Source organism: Cordyceps militaris (assembly GCF_000225605.1).
Source record: "Cordyceps militaris CM01 unplaced genomic scaffold CCM_S00002, whole genome shotgun sequence".
In the NCBI taxonomy this organism is placed as follows: domain Eukaryota; kingdom Fungi; phylum Ascomycota; class Sordariomycetes; order Hypocreales; family Cordycipitaceae; genus Cordyceps; species Cordyceps militaris.
In genome coordinates this window covers 4,049,055-4,070,618 of record NW_006271970.1, presented here as the reverse complement: position 1 = coordinate 4,070,618, position 21,564 = coordinate 4,049,055, and the positions used below count along the sequence as shown (strand labels likewise).

The 21,564-nt window shown below is 57.5% G+C and overlaps 7 protein-coding genes across 7 annotated transcripts in view; 5 read left to right on the top strand and 2 right to left on the bottom strand.

Annotated features, from left to right (window-relative positions):
• Window positions 1-179: 179 nt before the first annotated feature.
• CCM_03210 (mitochondrial 3-hydroxyisobutyryl-CoA hydrolase, putative) lies at window positions 180-1,753 on the top strand (the record flags this gene model as incomplete). Its single annotated transcript, XM_006668361.1, has 2 exons — window positions 180-293; window positions 350-1,753. The coding sequence occupies 2 exons, from the start codon at window positions 180-182 to the stop codon at window positions 1,751-1,753; spliced, it is 1,518 nt and encodes a 505-aa protein (XP_006668424.1).
• Window positions 1,754-4,119: 2,366 nt separating this feature from the next.
• On the top strand, window positions 4,120-7,973 carry CCM_03209 (GATA transcription factor (Ams2), putative; the record flags this gene model as incomplete). The annotated part of the gene is made up of 2 exons (XM_006668360.1): window positions 4,120-4,237; window positions 4,309-7,973. The coding sequence occupies 2 exons, from the start codon at window positions 4,120-4,122 to the stop codon at window positions 7,971-7,973; spliced, it is 3,783 nt and encodes a 1,260-aa protein (XP_006668423.1).
• A 546-nt stretch (window positions 7,974-8,519) lies between these two features.
• Window positions 8,520-10,673, top strand: CCM_03208 (DNA polymerase alpha/primase associated subunit; the record flags this gene model as incomplete). The annotated part of the gene is made up of 3 exons (XM_006668359.1): window positions 8,520-9,034; window positions 9,118-10,444; window positions 10,512-10,673. The coding sequence occupies 3 exons, from the start codon at window positions 8,520-8,522 to the stop codon at window positions 10,671-10,673; spliced, it is 2,004 nt and encodes a 667-aa protein (XP_006668422.1).
• A 252-nt stretch (window positions 10,674-10,925) lies between these two features.
• Window positions 10,926-12,269, bottom strand: CCM_03207 (microfibrillar-associated protein MfaP1; the record flags this gene model as incomplete). The annotated part of the gene is made up of 1 exon (XM_006668358.1): window positions 10,926-12,269. One exon carries the CDS (start codon window positions 12,267-12,269, stop codon window positions 10,926-10,928), a length of 1,344 nt encoding a protein of 447 aa, XP_006668421.1.
• Window positions 12,270-12,670: 401 nt separating this feature from the next.
• CCM_03206 (NAD dependent epimerase/dehydratase family protein) lies at window positions 12,671-13,966 on the top strand (the record flags this gene model as incomplete). Its single annotated transcript, XM_006668357.1, has 4 exons — window positions 12,671-12,855; window positions 12,920-12,939; window positions 12,998-13,444; window positions 13,671-13,966. 4 exons carry the CDS (start codon window positions 12,671-12,673, stop codon window positions 13,964-13,966), a joined length of 948 nt encoding a protein of 315 aa, XP_006668420.1.
• Window positions 13,967-18,612: 4,646 nt separating this feature from the next.
• On the top strand, window positions 18,613-20,764 carry CCM_03205 (anaphase-promoting complex subunit CDC23; the record flags this gene model as incomplete). Its single annotated transcript, XM_006668356.1, has 4 exons — window positions 18,613-18,710; window positions 18,770-19,312; window positions 19,366-19,498; window positions 19,544-20,764. The coding sequence occupies 4 exons, from the start codon at window positions 18,613-18,615 to the stop codon at window positions 20,762-20,764; spliced, it is 1,995 nt and encodes a 664-aa protein (XP_006668419.1).
• A 655-nt stretch (window positions 20,765-21,419) lies between these two features.
• CCM_03204 (uncharacterized protein) overlaps window positions 21,420-21,564 on the bottom strand; it is a gene marked incomplete at both ends in the record, with an annotated part of 904 nt that continues 759 nt past the window's right edge. The window contains one exon of the mRNA XM_006668355.1: window positions 21,420-21,549. Within this exon, the coding sequence (XP_006668418.1) occupies window positions 21,420-21,549 (130 nt within the window). The remainder of the gene's footprint in view (window positions 21,550-21,564) is intronic.

Here is a 21,564-nt window from a genome sequence, read left to right as displayed (position 1 = left end):
TGGAGAGCAAAGCAGCGTGCGCGGAGAAGAGGAGAAGAGCCATTCAACAGGATACCGGAACGTCCCATCTTGCCGCTGCCCACCTCTCAACCTCGGCCGACCCTTTAGCCCGGCTGACGCACACACACACGCCCGATAAAAGGAGGGTGACTTGCTTCGCCTTGTCAATTCCTCTTGTCATGTCTTTCCGCTCCATTGCTCTCCGTGCCGGAAGAGCTGCCAACCCGTCAACCTACACCACCACATTCGCCATGGCGCAACGAGCACGATCCGTGCCCTTGGGGGCCAGACACGTACGCAAAAAAAAAATCCCCCATCGTCCTCCTACTCATTGGCTAGCTGCTAACAGAATGCGTCTCAGCTCTCGACCGAAGCGTACGATATCAAGGAGCTGCCCGGTGACGAAGCCGACGATGTCGTTTTCCAGAACAAGTACGGCCTGCGGACGATTATGCTCAACCGCCCCAAGAAGCTCAACTCGCTCAACGGGTCCATGATCCGCAAGATTGTGCCGCGCATGGTGGAGTGGGAAAAGTCGGACCTCGCCAACGTGGTCGTCATGAAGGGCGCGGGCGAAAAGGCCCTCTGCGCGGGCGGCGACGTGGCCGCGCTGGCGCAGTGGAACCTCGAGAGCGCCGACGGCTGGAAGCGCTCCGCCGAGTACTTTGCGCTCGAGTACAAGCTCGACCACTACATTGCCACGTACCAGAAGCCGTACGTTGCCTTTATGGATGGCATCACCATGGGCGGCGGCGTCGGCCTCAGCATCCACGCGCCGTTCCGCGTCGCGACGGAAAAGACCGTCTTCGCCATGCCCGAGACGACGATTGGCTTCTTCCCCGACGTGGGCGCCTCGTTTTTCCTGCCGCGCATGAACGGCGCCGTCGGCACGTACCTGGCGCTCACGAGCGAGCGCCTGACGGGCGCCAACGTCCTGTTCAGCGGCGTCGCCACGCACTACCTGCACTCGACGAGCCTGCCGGCCCTCGAGGCGCGCCTCGCCGAGCTGCGCTTCCGCGACGACGACGCGCCCGCGCGCCGCCTTCAGCTCGTCGGCGAGACGCTCGAGGAGTTTGCCACTGGCCTGCCGCACGACCAGCCCATGGCGCTGGCCGGCGCGACGCGCCGCGCCATCGACCGCTGCTTCGACAAGAACACGCTCGCCGAGATTATCGCGGCGCTGCGCCAGGAGACGGGCGAGACGGAGGCGTGGGCGCAGAAGCAGCTCGCGACGCTGCAGAAGCGCTCGCCGACGGCCGTGCACGTCGCGCTGCGCCAGATGCGCGTCGGCGGCCGCTGGGACATTGCCGAGGCGTTTGAGCGGGAGCACCAGATTGCGTCGCGCTTCATGCGCCACCACGACTTCTCCGAGGGCGTGACGGCGCTGCTCGTGCGCAAGGAGACGCCCCAGTGGCAGCCGGCGTCGCTCGACGCCATCCCCGCCAGCGACAATGTCGCGCAGCCCTTTTTCGCGTTTGACGAGAAGCAGTCCCTCGGGCTCTTCTCGGACCGCACGTTTAGCGACTACCCCCACCCGCTGCTCGGCGTGCCCTCGGAGCGCGAGATCAAGGACGTCGTGCAGGGCACCGCGCTGACGCCGCAGCAGCTCGCCGACAAGGTCGTCGCGTCGCGCAACGGCCGCCAGGGCATCGCCACGATTGTCGACGAAATCATCAGCCGCAAGGTCGTCGCCGACGCCAACGGCGTGGCCACGTGGGTAGAGGCCGAGACGGGCTCGTCGAGCAAGTTGTAAAGGAAGGGATGACTTTTCCCACGTGTATACTAGCCGCTGTAGAAACTTGAATATATATCGAGCTCCCAAGCCGTGGGGTGCTTGTTAACCTTGGCGCATCACATTTGGATGGTAATGCAGCGGCGTGAGATGATAGATAGTCGCAGTATCTGGCCACGTTGTCGGGTTGATAATGGACGGCACCATGAGAGCATTAAAACATCGAGTCATGAATAGATTCAACCCAAGCATGTCGGTTTAAAGGCAGCTTGGACGTGTAGCTGAAACATGCATTCGGGACGCTTTTGAAGTCTGTTCAATACTGGTAGGGCAGTTTCGTCTGGGTGTGTTTGATCACTTATTGCAAGGCCGCACGATCAAGGACGTGTGCATTCTCATTCACGCCTACCAATATCGGGATATGGCAAGATCAAATACAGCGTACAACAGGTGAAAAGGAATACATGATGATTCACAGGTGAAATAAATCCCATGAGAAAAAAACTGTTCATTTTGTCAAGATTTGAGGCAGCTGACGATGGTATCGGATTTAATGTTGCGTGATGTAATTGTGGGGTTGGGGGGATGAGTGAGTGCAAACACCATGAAAATAATTGTCGCCGTGAAAAATGGCGCAAAATGGGTGCCTCATTTGTGATACGGGGCACTACGACGACTGCTAAAAAATGGGCGCAGATAGGTGGGTGATGGTGCGTGATGGTGTGATGGAGGGTGGGAGAGGGGCAAAAGGAAGCGGGAGGTGGGAGACTGGGCGAGCAAAAGATGCCGAAGATGGCTTCAGTAACAAATGGGATGAATGGGTCATTGACTGGTGGTGGGAGGGGAGGATGTGACAGCCTCGCGAAGACAAGGTCACGGGCCTGGCGATGGCATCGTTGTGAAGCAAAAGGCACAAGCAGGCAGACAGAAGTGTGGAAAAGTATAAGAGGCGAGGGCCCCCCAGAAACGTCCGCAAAAGAGGGAATTGAAACTCACTCTTTCACGGAGCGAATTCGAGACCAGACTGGGCACTGAAAAGAAGAAGAAAAGGGAAAAGAAGGCCACTGGTGCGGTTGACCAAGAGAAGCCCAGGCCGCCACCCGGACTCTGTCACAAGAAGAAGTGACGACGACAAGGTTGTGATTACGAAAGCAGAGAAGGGCCAAAACGAGAAAGAAGGCTGCTTGCTGGCCAGGAGCCGTGTCATATCAGTGTCAGGTCACGCCGAGGTATGTGCTTTTTGATTGCGAGTTGCTGGCCGGGGGACAACCGGGCCCGCCGAGGTTGGCCTTTGGGGGGGCATTGGTTTGTCTGATAAGCGGGAAGCTTTCGGACAAGAGGAAGAAAAAAATGGCCAACCAGAGGTCTCGATCCATCATCTCAGAGACTTTGGTTTCTTGTCGACGGCAACCTGCCAGCATAATCGCAGACGAGAGAGGCTCCATAAAAAAGTACAACACGCTAATGGTCAGTTCAGATCTCCCCGCAGGTCACTCCCTCCGCGAATCCCGCGTGAAAAGGTACATACCTTGTTACCCGGGGCGGGGCGCACGCGACGTTGTGCATCATCGCGTTTTTTTTTTGCCGCCGACGCCAACCAGCGACCGCTGCAGCGTTGTACCACCTTTCAGCCAGTGACAGGTCCCGACCGCTCAGCGTTGGCGCTAATAAATCCGCTGCCGACCAAGCACGTCACCACTGCGTCTTGTTGAAGCCAATCGCTTCCTTTCCTTGTAAGTTCAAAACATGTCTCGAAGAAGACATTGTGTTTTTGTTTTTTTTTTGCCGTTTTGCTTTCGATGAGCCCTTTGCTGCTCGTTCGTAGCCACACTGGCCGTGGCTCGTTGCACCAATAGCCCGCCCGTCCGCCCCCCCAGCACAACACCCATCACCGTCGCCGCTGCTTCACAAAAACATTTATTCTTCACCCGCCGCAATGGCTCTTTGTTCCTTAGTTTTTTTTTTTTTTTTTTCATTTATTATCTTCTTCGCCTCCGCTTTTCATCCTGCCAGCCTCATCTCCCCCGCTTCAATTCCAGCCAAAAACCCTTGTCTCTCTTGCCTGCACGGATAAAAAGCGCCCAAGATCCACTTCGGCGGACGCGACTCTGGCGAGCCCGTTCTGCTTCGGCGCGTCACGTATATGGGCGCCCGCCTCCCCAAGTTTGAACCAGGGAACCACTTCTTACCATTTTCAATTCATCTCCAGTACCCTCCGATTTCTCATCTACAACTCCCTCGAAACCTTCGATAATTCGTTTTCTTTCGCAACCCGCCGACCCTGATACCGCACCATACCCGCCTCGCCGGTCGAACAAACGCTCGTATTTCCACCTTCATCAGCCCATTTTGCTGCTGTTGGCCTCGTCTGCGAGCTTTCAGCGGCCATGGCCTCGCCGCGGCCTGCCTCCGCCATGGGCGCTGGTTGGAATGGCAACGCTCACCACCAGCCGACGCCTCCCGCCGAGCCCGACAGCAATGGCGTTCAGGTCAGGTCCATGGGCTGTACGTCCTCCTCCCGCCGACCTTGCCTCCCTCAGCCCATCTCCATGCTAACACACGACCTTCAGTAAAAGTACATTACACTTTTGATAAGGATGCTAAGGTCAACTGTCTTGCCCGATATCCTCATACCATCCAAGTACAGACCATTGCCCTTGACGAAATTACCTCGATTGGCGTCGTCGACCTTCGCGTTTGTATCCAGGCCGTCTCGGAATGCAGTCCAGAACTTGGCGGTCAAGATTGCGATTACACAATTTACGCCCTCGATTACTCAGAACCAGATACGCCCCTCGTCGGCCAGGGCATGCTCTCGTGGGCCCTCGACTCCCTCGTCCGCGGCGACCTCCCCGGCCAACAACCCAAGCTCGTCACCGGACGCATCACGAATAATGTGCTTGGTGTCTTTAACGGTGGCAACCGGGAGACGCTCGAGGTCAGGCTTCGTTTATCCGGATCCGCCAAGCCCCAATGGCAAACAGACAGCTTCGATATGGTCATGACCCCTAGCGGTGCCGCCGAGTGGAATTCTTTTATCCAGTCAAACCCACAACTGGGCCAGCCACAACACGTGTCCAGAGTAGCTTCGCCAGCCATGTCCCATGGCCCTCCCGCCGCCACAGCCGGACGTGATTCGTTTGGCCCCGTCATGCAGAACAACATCAATGACATTCAGCGCGTTGCGCCCATCCCGGTCGATCCCAGCACTGTTCCCGACAACCAAGGTGGCTCATCGCGACCTTCAAGCCGAGCCTCCAACAGAGCGCCCCGAAAACGAAAGCCCACGGGCCGCCCCCGCGGACGCCCTAGGAAAACCCCCGTCGAGGGCAACACGTCTGGGTACGAGGACTGCACCGAGGCAGAGGATGGCCCTGCCAAGAAACGTGCCAAACCAACCAAGGTCGACAAGCCCAACCCGTTTGCCGGTGGTTCAGACTCTCTACGCGTTACTGCCAGCACGTCTGGCTCACTACGAAACTTCCGTCCCGTTGGTACAAACAGTGAGGGCGCTGCAGGTAGCCATCTTCAGGGAGTGCCACGTGCTCCTACTCCTGTTCCCAATGCTCCGGTCTTCCCGGGCCGAACCTCCAAGATAAGGCGTGAGTCAGCTCTGGGCAAACAAACATTCAGCTACTCAGAATCCGCCGACGCTGATGCGAGGAGTCCTCCGTCGCCCCAGGATGACGGTCGCTCACCAGAATCTCTGGGCCCTACCCCAGCCTTCTCAGAGGATAGCCCACCTGACATTGGTTCCTCACCACCGGTTCAGCGCGACACTCCTTTTTTACGATCCAGCCCTCCCCCTTCGAGTCCCGTCCTTCCCCCAATGCCGCCCTCCAAGATGCCGCATGACGCGAGTTTCTTGTCGGAGAATATGGAACTCTTTGCTGAGGAGTCACTGCCGCCTCCTCAGCAAACCGTCAGCAATCGCAAGGCTCCGTCGCGGGCGCGCAAAGGAAAGGCGCAGACCAAGGTCGTCTCCAGAAATGTCCCGATTCAGGTTTTCCAAATGCAGGATGGGCCGGACGGCCAGGATCTGGTTCATATTTGCAGCTACGACTCGGGATATCCGGGAACACCACAGCAACGGGAGCAACCAGCGCAGAAGAAGCAGGAGCAACCAGCGCAGCGCCAGTGGAAGCAACCGGCGCAACAGCAGTGGGAGCAGCCAGCGCAGCAGCAGCGGGAGCAACCAACGCTGCAAAGCACAGAACAGCAGCGGCCAGAACAGCAGACACCGCCCGAGCTGCCCCCTCTGAAACAGTCCGCGCCGCAACACTCTACTGTCGGCGCTCTTGTCCGGAAGGATCACATGCCCTCACCGCCGGGAATGGCTCCGACACCGCCTCCCACCACCGATGCTGCCGAGAAGCCTCCTACACCATTGGCAGACTATCCCGAAGTCCCCGCCGAGGCAAAGGAAATCCGGAGAATTGCCCCTGAACCAGTGGCTCAGCCAGCCGCGAATCACAGGCAACGACCATCGTCTCAACCACCAGCCTCCACAACTCCAGTTCTCAAGGCCAAAACGCCCCTAGCTCGTTCAAATTCTGCTGGTCCGCTCATGCTGCCCAACACGCCCGCGAGTGAGCCTGCTGGTCCATCAACCCTCACACAAGCAGCCGTTGTTGAAGACGATATCACCGATTTTCAAGTGCCGGATGCTCAGCTCGGCAAATCGGATGCGGTCATGGAAATAGTACCAGCCAGTGATGCTCTAGCCCCATTCGCGCGTCCGGACACTCTCTATCTACCCGAGGCCAGCATACCACCCAGCGAACCCATTCTGCCTCCGCCTTCATCACCTGAGAATAGGACGAACAAGAACATTGTCAAAAAGCACGCCATTAAGCAACGTTTGGAGGAGGCGATCATGAACGGCACCATGCCCCCCTTCTGCAGTAATTGTGGGGCCATTGAAACTCCTACGTGGCGCAAGATTTGGGTTCAGGATCGCGAAGGAGTCCCCGAGTATGTTGAATACTCGGAAAAGCCGGGTCGAATTACCGCCATCGAGATTACGCAGCGTGATGAGAACGAAAAACCCACTCAGCATCGCGTCATCAAGAAAGGGCTTCTCACAACAGAGGACAAGGCCAGCTGGCAAGAACTGCTTCTCTGCAACCCTTGCGGTATCTGGCTGACAAAGTGCAAAACCCACCGTCCTCCCCAGCGATGGGACAAGGATGCCTCTCGCCGGGGTCAAGAACGCCGGAAGAGGGGGGGCGCTGCTCGCTCCAAGAAGGGCCGAGCTAAGGCAGAAGGTGTGCCCAATCCAACATCGGAGGCTTATCTTCACACAGATGTCATGGGCCCGCCTGAACCCTCCTCGCCAAAATACGGCCCTAGCGGTATTTCAAGCACAGCTATGGAGGGGACTCGGGGCGATGTATTCCCTGCCGATGGCGGTGCTATGGATACACAATCCATCCCGGGATCGACACACTCTGCTACTAGCGGCGACGGTACGGCGAGAAGCCCAATTGATGTCGACATGGATCAGGCTATGGGCACAACGAAACGACTTCTGTTCCCTTCACCGAGAAAGCCTGGTACGCCCAGAGTCCTCGGCACTGCTGACATTAATGTTGTCATGACCGATGACATGTACCGCCAGACCAGGGATATTGCGCTCGAGAAGGAGAACCTGCCATTTGTCACTGACGACGGTCTTCTGAAATGCAACGACCCAGAAGCCCTCTTCCGCAGCCCTACGATTGGGCGCCCAGGCACGCCTCCGAATGCGAAGGCCTCTGTCGCTGCTGAGCCCTTCAAGACTCCTACCCATGCGGCGCCGAGCCATCGACCAGTGACCAGAAGTGTGTCGCGGTCTCTGCGCACCGTGCGGTCTGTCTCTTCGCCCAGCCAGCTCGCTCTCCTACAGGCCACCCCGACCAAGACGCCACGCTCCATCCGTGGCGGCCCAGGAAGTATGACCCGCAGACGGAGCCCTCGAAACCACCAGAACGCGTTTGACCCCTTTGACACGCCAATTTCAAGAACAATCAACCAATTAATGTCGGACCCGAACGGCTTCAACCTTGACAGCGAGTTGGATCTCAGCAACTTGCCTGCGATGGAGAGCAGCCACGACACCCTCTTGGAGTTTGGCAACCTCCTCAGCACCGACGGAATCATGCCGAGCTCACCCCCTAGAAATGGGTCAGTCTCTTTTGATTACGAAGCCTCTTGGGCGCAATGGAACATGGACGCCCCGACTGAAGGGGACAACGAATAAATATTGGCGTTGCTCTGAACATATTTTCTATCGTTGAGCGAATCATGAGCAGTCATCTGCATACTTGCAATTATTTTGAACATGGAGTTGGAAGTCATGGCGTTTTATGGCACATTGGGCCGCTGTTGGCATAGGATTTACCGAGCTTAGATACTGAGCATCGGATATGGCGTTTTAAGAAATATTTTTTGCTTAGAGTTACATATCTTGTTAATTCAAAACCTCCGACGTTATTTTATCCACCCCTCGAAAGACTGATGGTTATTATGTGAAGCAATTGGCGACCCTACCTAGGTAGCTAGATATGTAGTGCTGTAGTGCTGGACGGCAGGCTAGGTACGGAGTCATCAACGTGGGGTTTCAATTAACACGGGCAAGACGCGTCTCGCCGCGTCTCCCACCCCACACCCGAGCTTTTACATCTTCGCAAGACTCAACACAGGTCTGCGCACAAGCGACAAGGCGACCGACCGATTACTACAGGATTTATTGACAAAAGGTCTCCCCCATCCCAGGCCAGCCACGACGACGCGACGCCCCCACGCCATGGCCGACGCGGAGCTCCAACAGCTCTTCGCCGCCGGCAAGGCCATTGAGCCCGACGTGGCGGCTGAGCTACAGTCAATAATTCGCCTGCACAGCATCTCAGCCGAGGACCTATTCTACAAATGGGAGTCGTACTGCATCAAGCTGGACGTCGACGCCGGTGACGCCCTGACGCTGGACAACGTGCGAAACCTCAAGAAGAACATGCTGGACGCGCTGGCCACGGCGGCCACGGCGCCGTTGGCCGGGTCCGCGTCGGCTGTCAAGCCCAAGGCGGATAGAAGGGTCGCGTCGACGCCGAGGGCCGCCAGTGGAAGAGGCGCGGGAGGGGACATGTACGGCATGCTGGACGGCCTGATGCCGAGCACGCCGGCGTCGGGCTCCAAGCTCAACAGGAGGGTGGCGCCAGGCAGCGCGGGTGGCAGCGCGCTGCGGCGGAGGATGGAGACGTCTAAGATTTCGAGCTCGCCGGTCGGTGGCATGAGCGAGCAACTCGCCGACATGGGTGGCCTACCGTGCGTTCCCGTCACACCAAACTTCCCCTTCGCAGGAACCCGTGTGAGCTAACAGTATTGTTTTTTTTTTTTCGCCTCTGTAGCTCGTTTAACGATCGCCCGAACCCCGGCGAGGTCCTCGAGGTCCTCAACGGGCAGCTCGCGTCGGCGACGCCCCCGGCGGCACCGTACCCCGAACCCCGCGTCAAGCTGACGGCGGCGTCGGACCAGAAGAAGATGGCGTACAAGCCGCTGGCGATGAAGCTCTCCGAGGCGAGCGAGATCCTCGACGACCGCATCGACGACGTGGCGACGCTCGTGCAGCAGCACCACAAGCTCGACGACGACGTCTTTGGCAACGCCGCCCGGCAGGGCACGACGGAGATTGTCGCCGTGGGGCGCGTGGCCTCGGACGCGGCCGAGGGCCGGCTCAACGCGGCGAGCCTGGTGCTCGAGACGTCGCGCCGCACCGGCATGGGCTTCCGCGTGCCCCTCAACCTCGAGGCCCTGCCCGCCTGGAGCGTCTTTCCGGGCCAGATCCTCGCGCTGCGCGGCAGCAACGCGACGGGCAACGAGTTTGTGGTCCAGGAGCTGCTGCCGCTCCCGCTGCTGCCCAACGCCGCCTCGACGGGCGAGGCGCTGGCGGCGCACGAGGAGCGGATGCGCGTGCGCGACCCAGACGCCATGACGGTGGACGAGGAGGAGGGCACGCCGCCCGCGCCGCCGCTGACGTTGTTCTTCGCGGCCGGCCCGTACACGGCCGACGACAACCTCGACTTTGCGCCGCTGCACGCGCTGTGCGAGCAGGCGGCCGACACGCACGCCGACGTGCTCGTGCTCGCGGGCCCCTTCCTCGACGCCGACCACCCGCTCATCGCCGCCGGCGACTTTGACCTGCCGGCCGACCTGCCCGACGCGGACGCGGCCACCATGGCGACCGTGTTCCGGCACCTGGTGGCGCCGGCGCTGACGCGGCTCGCGACGACGCGCCCGCACGTCACCGTCGTCCTGGTGCCGTCGGTGCGCGACGTGCTCGCCAAGCACGTCTCGTGGCCGCAAGAGGCCTTTTCGCGGCAGTCGCTCGGCCTGCACAAGGCCGTGCGCATCGTGTCCAACCCCATGACGCTGTCCGTCAACGAGGTCGTCCTCGCCGTCTCCAGCCAGGACGCGCTGTGGGCGCTCTACGCCGAGGAGCTGGCCAGGGCCGCCCCCGGCGACCTGACGGCGCGTCTGTGCAGGCATCTGGTCGAGCAGCGCCACTACTACCCCGTCTACCCCCCGACCGACCGCGCCCGCCTCCCCAGGACCGGCACCGACGACGGCCTCGCCACCGGCGCCGTCCTCGACCTCAGCTACCTCAAGCTCGGCGAAATGGTCAATGTGCGGCCGGACGTCATGCTGACGCCGAGCGCGCTGCCGCCGTTTGCCAAGGTATGTACATGGCAGGAGGAAACAAGAAAAGTGAGCCTGATTTTATGGATGCTAAGTCTGATATTAGGTCGTGGAGAGCGTGCTCGCCATTAACCCCGGATACCTGTCCAAGCGCCGCGGCGCCGGCACGTACGCGCGTATGACGCTGCACCCGCCCAAGATTGAGGGCGACGGCCTACAAGGTCACTGCGTCTTTGAGCGAGCCAAGGTGGAAATTGTGAGGATATGAAAAGCATTGGGGAAAGCGTTTGGGTAGTGGGCTCGAGCGTGCATGGGTGCAAATCATTTTAGCTTTGGGGGTGACTTTGCTACATTGGGTTTTTAAAAATCTGTCTGGTGTCTTCATATAAGGTTTTGATAAAGTGAATGGGTTCGGTTTGTTTTTGATATTTGCACATATTGGTTTTCATATGGCAGGGCAACGCTAAAGTAATCAACACCCAACCAAAGAAAAAGAGATTCAAATATAGTTACACGCAGACTACCGGTCTGCTTCCACCCTTCGTCGTTTGTCCTCGCCACGCTCCCGCGACCTGCTCCTCTTCCTGCTCCCACGGTCCTCGTCCCTCCCCTCGCGCCTCGGCGACCGCGACCGCCTGCCGTCACCATCCCGTCGCCTCTCCCCCAGCGGCATTGCATTCGCGCCCTTGCCGCCGGCGAGGTGGTCATCCGGGCGGAAGCGCTCATCCTCGGTCCTGAACCTGTCATCCTCGAAGCGGCCGCGGGCGCCGCCAGCGCCTCCTCTCCGGTCCCTGTCGGCGCCCCAGGACCCCGTGTCCTCGGTGCGCATGTCCTTGTACTTTGTGGCGCCCTTGCGGCCGAGCTTGGTCATGTCGCGGCGCTGGAGGTACTCGGGGAGGGCCTCGCGGTTGCGCACGTCGTCGGCGATGCGCGCGCCCATGAGATCGCGCTGCAGCAGGCCGGCCGCCTCGGCCTCGTCGCGGAAGAAGGCGCCCTTGTGGAAGTACTTTTGCATGTAGCCCATGGTGCCCTTGGCGTCCTTTTCCTGCTGCTGCTGCGCGAGGAACGCGGCGTCCTCGGCCGCCCGCTCCTCCGCCGTCAGGTTCCGCCGCCGCTCCACCTCGGCCAGCTCCGCCTCGCGCTCCTCAATGGCCGCGCGCGCGCGTTTCAGCCGCTTGAGCTCGCGCACGCGCCACGCCGCCTCCTCGGCCGCCGGGTCCAGCCCGTCCGTCGTGTCCACGTCCGACGCCGCGTCCTCGTCGTCGTCCCAGTGCTTCTTGCCCGCCGCCCGCGCCGCCAGGTCCTTTTTGATCTGCTCCTCGACGAGCGCGTCGGCGGCCTGCTTCCGGGCGGTCTCGGCGGCGAGCCGCGCCGCTTCCTCTGCCTCGGCGGGGGTCTGGCCGTCGCCGCCGCCCCCGCGCTGGCTCTTGGGCACGAATTTGGGTCGCAGCATCATCCGGCGGGGCGCCTCTTCCTCGCTGCTCTCCTCGTCTTCTTCGGACGACTCTTCCTCGTCGGACTCGTCCGCTTCGTCCTGGGCGCCGCCGCCGCCGCCGTCGTCCGCGCCGCTCTCATCTTCGGTGACAAAGCCGGCCTCGGCAGCGAGCCGTTCTGCTTTTTCGGCGGCCAGCCGTTGTGCTTCGGCGACTTGCGCTTCTTGTCGGCGCGCATTGAGGTCGACCTTGCTCAGGTTGCTGATGATCTTGCCCGCGCTCGCGGCCTTGGGCGGTGGCGGGATGGGTGCGGCGGGCGCGGTGGTCGCTTCGTCGGCGTCGCTGTCGGAGGAGGATTCGGCGCCTGTATGCTTGCCCGCTCTATGCCGCGAAGGCTTCAGCGGGTTCGCTGTCATGCGCTTCGGAGGCATTTTGCGGAGTGGTATGTACTTGTGAAAAGTGTTTGAAGGTCTCAGAAGCTGGATCGTCGCGTTAGACAAAATCGCCGCTAGCAAATCGAGCTCTTATCAGATAAGGCTACCCTGTACGTTATTACATTCGGCGAGTATCTCGTTTGCTCTCTTGTCCTGAGGCGAAACTCTTCGTCTTTAATCTTCTTTGGTTTCTATCTTATGCCTCGTCTTTTCTCGCGTTGTTTATTTGTCCCGCAGGAGTGTAGTGCGTTGAGCAACCCCTTACACGGTGCTATAGGCGAAAGCTGGTTTTGAAGCTGGTTACCCCACCACTTCCCACGTCATCCACTTAGCCCTTTAACCCTTCGTAACAGACCAACTCAACACCTGCAAACACACCAAACAAACAAATCGCAGAAATGGTAGATCGCACAGTTGTGGTCACTGGAGCTACCGGCCTTCTTGGCCGACAAGTGTCTCGCGCATTCCGAAGAAAGGGATGGAACGTCAAAGGCACAGGTCTCTCGCGAGCCGACGGCGTTGATGTACTGAAAGTAGATCTTGGCAACGCCAGTGAGATTGACAAGCTCCTGGAGGAGACGAAGTGAGTGACGAGCATCAAGAAAGTAACTATGACAAATACGCAATACTAAACTCGCACATGTTAGCCCAGAGGTTATTGTTCATTGTGAGCCGGTCATTCATCAATTTCACCCGCCCCGCTGACCAGCTAACCTTGTCCCAAGGCGCCGCAGAGCGTTTCCCCGACAAAGTAGAGAAAGATCCCGAAGGTGCCAGGAAACTCAACGTGTCGGCAACATCGTCGCTGGCGCAGGCCGCCGCAGCCAAGGGTGCATTCCTGATATACATTTCGACCGACTACGTGTTTCCGGGAAGGCTCGGGGAGGCGCCGTACGAGGCCGACTCAGAAACAAGCCCGCCCAACTTGTACGGCCAAACAAAGCTGGACGGTGAAAAGGCGGCCTTGATGGCGGATGGCGGCAAGCCCGGATCGGCCGTGGTGCTCCGCGTCCCTGTGCTATATGGATCAGCGGAGACGCCAGCCGAGAGCGCCGTCAATGTGCTACTCGACTCCGTCTGGAAGTCTCAGACAGAAGACAAGAGATTTAAGATGGATCACTGGGCTCCACGCTATCCAACAAATACCGAAGATGCAGCCCGGGTGTGTCACGGTATGTCTCAAAGAACGGCGCACAATACTTTTGTCTTTTCCTCATTTCTTTTTGCGCGCGTGGGCCGTTTATGACTTGTCTGACAGTCAAACCCACCGTGTCCCATTATTCAAAAGGAAAAGAAGCCGGCGCAAAATTCCTGCAAAAGCGGGATCAGCACACCGGAGCAAGCGTAATCGATTCAAGTTCAGTGAGGAAGGCTAATATCAGTTCTCGTTTTGTGTAGATATTGCGGAGCACTACCTGGGTGCTGCTGACCGAGCCTCGCTGCCAAAGATCTTGCAGTTCTCCAGCGAAGATCGGATGACAAAGTACGAGATGTGCCAAAAGTTTGCGGAGATTATGGGCCTACCGGCGGACAACATCGAGCCCAACACAGAAGGAAACGACCCCAATGCAGCCGTGCAGCGTCCATATGATACCCACCTCAGCACCAAGACGCTCAAGAGTCTCGACATTGACCTGTCCACCTGCGACTTTACTGCGTGGTGGAGGCGCGAGCTGGGGGCATTTCGTAAGTAAGTACGAATGGATCAGACGGCCAGCCACTCAAAAGTGTCCAATTGGGTAGACCGGGAAGGGTCATGGGTCGGTCACTGTGTTTTTTGGGAGATTGGGAAAAAGACTGGAATGCACAGATTTATACGTGAGGGAAACGATGGGGCCACCACAGGCGGCTTTCAATACTGCTAGAAATCAACAACTCACCCGATCTTGGCAGCTCCAAGACTTGCCGTTACGCAGTACATGTTAGCGCATGGAAAAAGGAACGCTGTGGTGCGGCAGCCTCGAAGGATGTTTCACTCGACGGGCCAGACCTGCATGTCTCTGCTGCTCATTTGCGGCCGGTTCAACTATATTCAATAAAAAAAGTGCGATACCAGCTGCAGATACGCGTCGCGATCGACAAAAGGGATCCAAGCCAAGAATAGTATATCGATTATTAGTCCCAATAGGGCAGCCAATGCCTGCCAGTGCAGCAACGCCTCACCTTGCATCTTGCCGGCCGCGGTGAGGTAGGGCAGCCAACGGTGCGTTTACCTCTCATTTCCTAGTTGTTTTCCAATATCTGCTTATTGTTTATCGTTTTTTTCTAATGAGATGTATGTATAGCTGATGCTACCTGCGGGTACAACTGCGCCACGGCATTGAAATAATGTCGTAGGTTTATTAACTTCTCTCCCTGCATACGAATTATTCGGTACGACGGTGCCAGAATCGTTGCTTTTTTCCCTTTTCTTGCGCCAGGGGTCCCCTTGCTATTGCACGCCATCGCCCCAATCGTCTAGACTGTAACTAGACAAGGTTTGTTCGTCGTCGGAATGTAACAGTGGCGCGTCGCTCACGGCACTGAGACAAAGCCGTGTCCACGCCCCCGGAGCTTGGCGCGTGAGCCAGCATTGACTCTGGAATCTTGTAAGCGACAAAACGTGTCTTGACTCTTGACGAGGAACGAAGTGGGATAACAATAAAAACAAGAAAATACCCTTGAACATGGCCGCGTACCGCCCCCCAACTCTACTGGCTGGCGCCAATTACACTCGAAAAAGCCCGCTCTCACGATCGTTTTCCTTTCTTCCCTTCCTTCCTTTTCTTGTCATTTTCTTCGTGGCAGCCCTCGTCGTACGATTTCCTTTCTCAAAATTGCCCTCCCTGACTTGCGTATCCGTGGAGACGGCTCCCCGGTGTCCTTTATTGAACAGCCCCTCTCATTCAATAGTTTTACTCCAGTATATCTGCAATTAAACGCCATCACAGTCTGTGCGAGTCGCCTAGTCCCGCAGACCGATCTCTTCTACAAGCACTAGGCCGAACTGTCTTTGCTTTCTATCGACGGATCGCAACCTCGAGACGACCAACCGCCAAAAGATCGCCGTGACACCTAAAACAACCGAAAATATCGAAAGAAAACAGCATACCCTGCGGAAAAGAGACAACGCCCATAATCCAAACTTGACCAACCCCTCATCGCAATGGCGACAGAGGCGGCCGCCGCGGCGCTTCCTCAGTCTACTTCACGATACCGCATGCTTCGGGGCAAAAGCATCTCCTCCCCTCGCGTTCTCGATATTTTCCGCGACACCGACAAGTCGGAGGAATCGCCCATCCGCAGGCTGCGATCGAGCAGCGTCCACACTCTACGGGCCAGACGAGGCGGCGACAAGAGCGCGCCAGATGTGCCCGCGCTGCCATCCTACGCACTTACACCGAAACCAGTCAACATCCCGCTGCCACCCACATTCAACAAATGCGACGACAGCCCAAGGCCCGGCAGTGCCAACCCCCTCCAGGGCGAGGGCGACGTGCATGACAAGTACACGGCCGAGCCCTTGGACGAGTCACCTGCGTCACCCCTGCAGCAGGCCAGGAGCAAATCGAAGCGGATGCTGTTTGGCAGGAAAGAGGTTGAGAACGAGCTGCCGGATCCTGAGCGCCTAGAGGGCGAGGCACAGCGCATCATCGCCGATCAGAAGAGACAGGACCTCGCGCGTCTCCAAGCCACGCTCGTCACGCCGCCCCCAAAGTCAAAGCCGTCTCTGTTCAACTTATTCTCACGGAGCAGGAAGCTGCCGACGCCGACGCTGCACCCAGATACCCCCAGCTCATTTGCTACAACTGTCTTCACAAGTCGTGGAAACAGTCTGGAGACGACTTCCAACCCTGACAGTACCAAGTTTTCGGACTTCATGGAAACCCCAAGCCTATTTAGTCATACCCCAGAACTCACTCCGGTAATGCATGCTTCCCAAACTTTTGAGCGCGTAAGTGCCAGTCTGCGGTGCTCAAGCATAGGAAACTAACAAGAATTCAAAGCGTGTTGCTGTCCGATGCCAATCGTCCACGATCAGCCTCCCTGTTGCTAGCGAAACCAACGCAGTGGACATTCTGTTCATGGCCTCAACCATGATGCGCCATCACATTAACCCCGCCAACAGCGTCGTTGTTGAGTCGTACCTCATGATGGGACTCGAACGTCGCCTGCGGCGCTATGAGCGTATCCGCGATGTTATGAACAGCTGGGATAAGGACCATGAAAACTCTCTCTTGATTCTGGGCTGCCCCGCCTCCATGAGCGACCACGATCTCGATCTTGACGCTGTTCCCAACTCCAACGGGAACCCGCCTGGCTTCAATCTGCAGCTGTATCAATCTTCACGCCCCGGCAAATGGAACAAGCGCTGGATAACCTTGCTCGAAAATGGTCAAATGTATTCCGCCAAGACGGCCGATGCGCTGCCTGGCGATGCCACTTGCGTGCAGCTCTGTCACATGGCCGACTTTGACATTTACACGCCCAAAGAGACCGAAATCCGACAGAGCGTCAAGCCGCCCAAGAAGTTTTGCTATGCGATCAAGAGTCAGCAGAAAAGCGTGCAGTTCTCTGATGAGGTCAACTTCGTCCATTTCTTCTCTACAGACAACGCAGAGGTTGCCACGCAGTTTTACGAATTGGTCCATGGATGGCGCAGCTGGCTACTCGTGGCCAGAAAGCTCGCCCTCGACCGGAAAATGAATGCGCCAGCACCGCAACTCACGTTCGACTCGGCGGACGGCTTGGACGCAGCGGCCGATCAGCCCAACGCTGACTCTGCGCTGTCCAGCGCAACCCCATCCTTTCGCATTGGCAGTTTCCAGCCGCTTCTAGATCTGGACAATATCCCCAAGCTGGCCGAAGAGGCGAGAAAGCTGCTGCCGGCTGCGCCACCAGAACCGGCCACCCCTGATGGGAAGCTCGACGCGCGCCCGCCGCCGCCCGACTTTCCGCCACCCGCCACGCCTGCTCCCAAGGCCAAAGACCAGGCGGCCAGGCCGAGCCTGAAGCGGGCCGATACCGATAAGAGCCCTGGTGTGTCGCCGAGCTCGATGTATCACCCATCACCTGGTCTCCGGCTGGATCGCTTACAGACGAGCCCGCAGGCCAACTCGACCGGACTCGAATTCGATGCCTTTATTTTCGACGTCCCCGAGGAGAAGCGGAAACCTGAGCCCACATCATGGTTTCCCTCTGCGGCTGAACACACTGCCAAGCTGCGCAAGGACGAGCCCCCTCCAGTGCGGCGGCCAGCGACCGCAGACGCCGCCATGCATGGACAGCGACGACCCAACCGACCGCCTCCCATCAAGACGCACTTTCTGGAGCTGCCGAGGCCGTTTGAGCATTTCGGTATTCCGCCGCCAAAGACGAGTCCGAATGGGCTGCCGCCACCCGTTTACAACTTGCCTGGGACGCCAATGATGCCTTCTGCGCCGAGAGCCCGCCCCATGCCGCGCTCCAACACCGGGAACCTGGCGTCCGCGGAGCCGCAAAGTGGACTGAGGCCGCGGAGTCGCTCTACGGCCGGGAATGGTCAACCTAGACGTCAAGAGCTGGGAAATATGCCACCGGTGCCGTCTCTTCCCTCTCGACCGATGAACGGAGATGCGGCGTCACAGGCGCCGTCGGTGCCGTTGCCTGTCCAGCCGCGGCATTCACCGCGGCAGCGTGGACCGGCTGTGCAGCCTTCACCTAGGCAGATTTAGCGCATGGAATGAGTATAAATGTTTCTTTTGTCATGGTACGTGAGACCACTGCCGCCATGACATCTCTTTGTTTCTCGCAGCCTGGACTTGTTCTGTTTTGTTTTGGGTTATTGGTGTTTGGGAATTGATTGACTTGTATTCAACTGGTTTCTCTTTCTAATTTTGTAATTTTAGTGAAATCTTTGGGACTGGAGTACAGCGCATAACAATACTCGTTTTATTCTACAATATCAATTTTATCATAATTCAACGTCACAATGTTATCAAAACAGTGGTATACTTGAGTGACTTTATTATCCAAGCGTAATTGAATTTCATCTCAATACTTATTGTAGTTTTCTACATTCCGCCACTATTGGGGGATTCAGAGGAAGGAGTGACGGGGAGTGTAAGTGCATAGTGTAAAATACAGTGCATAGGTAGTATTCGCACTGTCAGTGACGCGCTTCCAAACAGGCAGATCGCGACAACTTCGCTAACGGCGGGCCTGGTTTAAACGTCAAGAACTGCGCCAAATCAAAGCCAAAAATCGAACCGGAGAGAGCGTGTTATAATTTCGTAGCTCTAGTTGCACCTTGGAACGATTACAGCAATTCGACGGCATTTCTTACGGGTTTGGCTTCTGGTGTGCAACCACCAGAGGTACCATGGCACTCACAGCTCACGAGCTTGCGCAATTGCGAGTCGCACTACAAGATGCGGTAGTAAGATGCTCAGAGCGCTGCCTGTATCAATCGGCAAAATGGTATGCATTCCTTCCCGCCTTCAGGCGTCCCCTCGACATTGTGGCTGATGCGAACGCAGGGCGGCGGAGCTGTTGACATCGCTCCCTGACCCAACAGACGAGGAGCTGCAAAACGAGGACGTCGAGCAGCCACACCTGTCCCCCGTTTTCCTGCCGAACCAGGACCCGGAGGAGGCGCGGCTCGAATCCAGGGAGCTGAGCAGGTATCTCCTCGCCAAGTCGCTCTTTGACTGCCGCGAGTATGACCGCTGCGCCGCCATCTTCCTGCCCGACGCTCTCTTCTCCACCGTGCTCGGCTCGCGGACAGACGTGGGCAGCAGCTCGCCGAGCAAGAGCAAGAGCAAAGCGAAAGCGGCAGAGGCCAGGCCTGTCTCTCCCTTGCCGCTGATGAGTCAAAAGAGCCTGTTTCTCGCCCTCTACGCCAAGTTTCTCTCGGGCGAGAAGCGAAAGGCGGAAGATTCCGAAATGGTGACGGGGCCGCAGGATCTCGGCACTGTTGTGAATAAACAACTTCTCGCGGTGGGAAGCTATCTGGCATCGTGGTTTGAAGCAAAGACTGTTGATAATGAAGTGGTCGGGAGCCAGGGCTGGTTGGAATATCTGTGCGTCGCCATGTTTTCCCATGTCCGTGTGAGGGTGTTAACTTTCCTGTTAGATACGGTATGGTGCTTGCCAAAGAAAAGAATGACAAAAGGGCTCTCGGGTTCTTTCTGCAAAGTGTGCACAAGTTTCCCATGAACTGGGGCTGCTGGCTAGAAATTACATCACTGACCGCGAGGAGCGAAGACGTGCGTACCCCGTTATAAATGAAGACAAAAGCTGACTTTGAATAGTTGGATCGAATATCTCGACACTGTCCGCAGAATATCATGTCATACATGTTCCACCTACATACGTCGCTCGAGCTGTACCAACATTCAGCAAGCCTGGCCACCTCACTCGAGCAGCTTATGGCTATTTTCCCAACCTCATCTTTTCTTCTCACTTGTAATGCGTTGTTGGCATATCACGAGAAGGATCTTCTGTTAGCGGAACAACACTTTAGCCGCCTACTCTCCTTGCACCCACATCGCCTAGATTCCTTGGATCACTACTCTAATATTCTGTACGTTCTGAATCTTCGACCGAAACTCGCCTTCTTAGCACATCTTTGCTCGAGTGTGGACAAGTTTCGGCCAGAATCTTGCGTCGTCATTGGAAACTACTACTCGCTGCTCTCCATGCACGAGAAGGCCGTCCAGTATTTTCGCCGCGCTTTGACGCTAGACAGAACTTGTCTGTCAGCCTGGACGCTGATGGGTCACGAATATGTCGAGCTCAAGAATACGCACGCAGCCATTGAATCATATCGCCGCGCAGTAGATGTTAACCGACGCGACTACCGTGCCTGGTATGGACTCGGTCAGACATACGAAATGCTCGAGATGCACACGTATTCGCTCTGGTACTACAAGAAAGCCGCGGGTCTGCGGCCGTGGGACGGCAAGATGTGGATGGCTGTTGGATCATGCTTGCAAAAGATGGGGAGAGACCGCGATGGCATCAAAGCCCTGAAACGTGCTTTGCTCGCCGATGCCTACTACGATGCTGGCAGTAGCTTTGGCAACAATGGTGGTTTCGGCTCACACGCGGCGACAGCACACATGGATCCCGAAATTCTCCTGCAGATTGCAACCATGTACGAGCAGCTTGGCGAGGAGGAGGAAGCGAAGTCATACATGGAACTTTGCGTAGGGCAAGAGGATGGCGGCAACCCGGCGGGCAGAGATGCAGACGGTTCGGCTATTGACCCGTCCCGTTCGCAGAATGACTCGCCTGGAGGATCAGACGATGGCGAGCGTGAGGAAGGGCGCACTGAGGGGACGGGTGTCACAGCCGCGACAAGCAAGGCGCGCATGTGGCTGGCCCGTTTCGCTATGCGCACCTCGGATTATACAGTTGCTCACCGGCTCGCAACGGAGCTTTGCCAGGACGGTGTCGAGGTGGAAGAGGCCAAGGCTCTTGTGCGTGAAGTCCGCTCGCGCCTGGATGCTTCGGAAAGAATATTGTCATGAGGAGGGTCGAAACCACGAAGGATATGTCATGTTGAATCCCGAGGCCGGTTGAGTGGTCTGGTTCCCGCAATGCTGGTCAGCTTCTTAAGCACGGCGCTTGTGAATACTGTGTTAGCTGGGATGTAGCTCACTCGAACCCCCAGCACGGCTCGCCAATAGGCGGAAAAGGCTAGGTCTTATTTGTAACTACCTGAATTGATCACAAGGTACATTACTGTTTACAAATATACACGGCTCCATCGCTACGGACATACCAAGCGCGCTAAGCGGCACAGTATTTGCTTAAAGTCAGTATTTGTGTGATACAATAGTCCGAAAAGCCTGAGTTGCCTCCCACGAGATTCACAGCACGCAGACACGAGAGCGAGCAGTCAATTGTGACAGTTGTAAGAATGAACCCCTTATTATTAACCTCCTCTAAAGATTTTCGACCTTGCTAATACAAGTAACCAATAAATTATCTCTTGTACAACGATCAAGCAGAAACGAATTTTTTTGCTCTAGAAAACCAAATCAAGACCCCCATAACTCCGGGCAGGCACTCTGCTCAGTTCGCCAGACGCATCAATTCGAGCGAGACTCGTCCATGAGGAGCGTTCGGGTTGCACTGGAGCAACAAGCGCGGCACTATTCCCTTGCATTCACCGGGCTGCGTTTACAGAGCCATGGCGAAGGCGGCGGCGAGGATCAGAGCGCCGACACCAGCACCGAGACGGCCGGCACCGGCAGTGACAGTAGGCGGGTTGGTGGCCTGGACGGTGGGCGGGTTCTGGGTGGCAGGGGTGCTGGCGACGACGGGA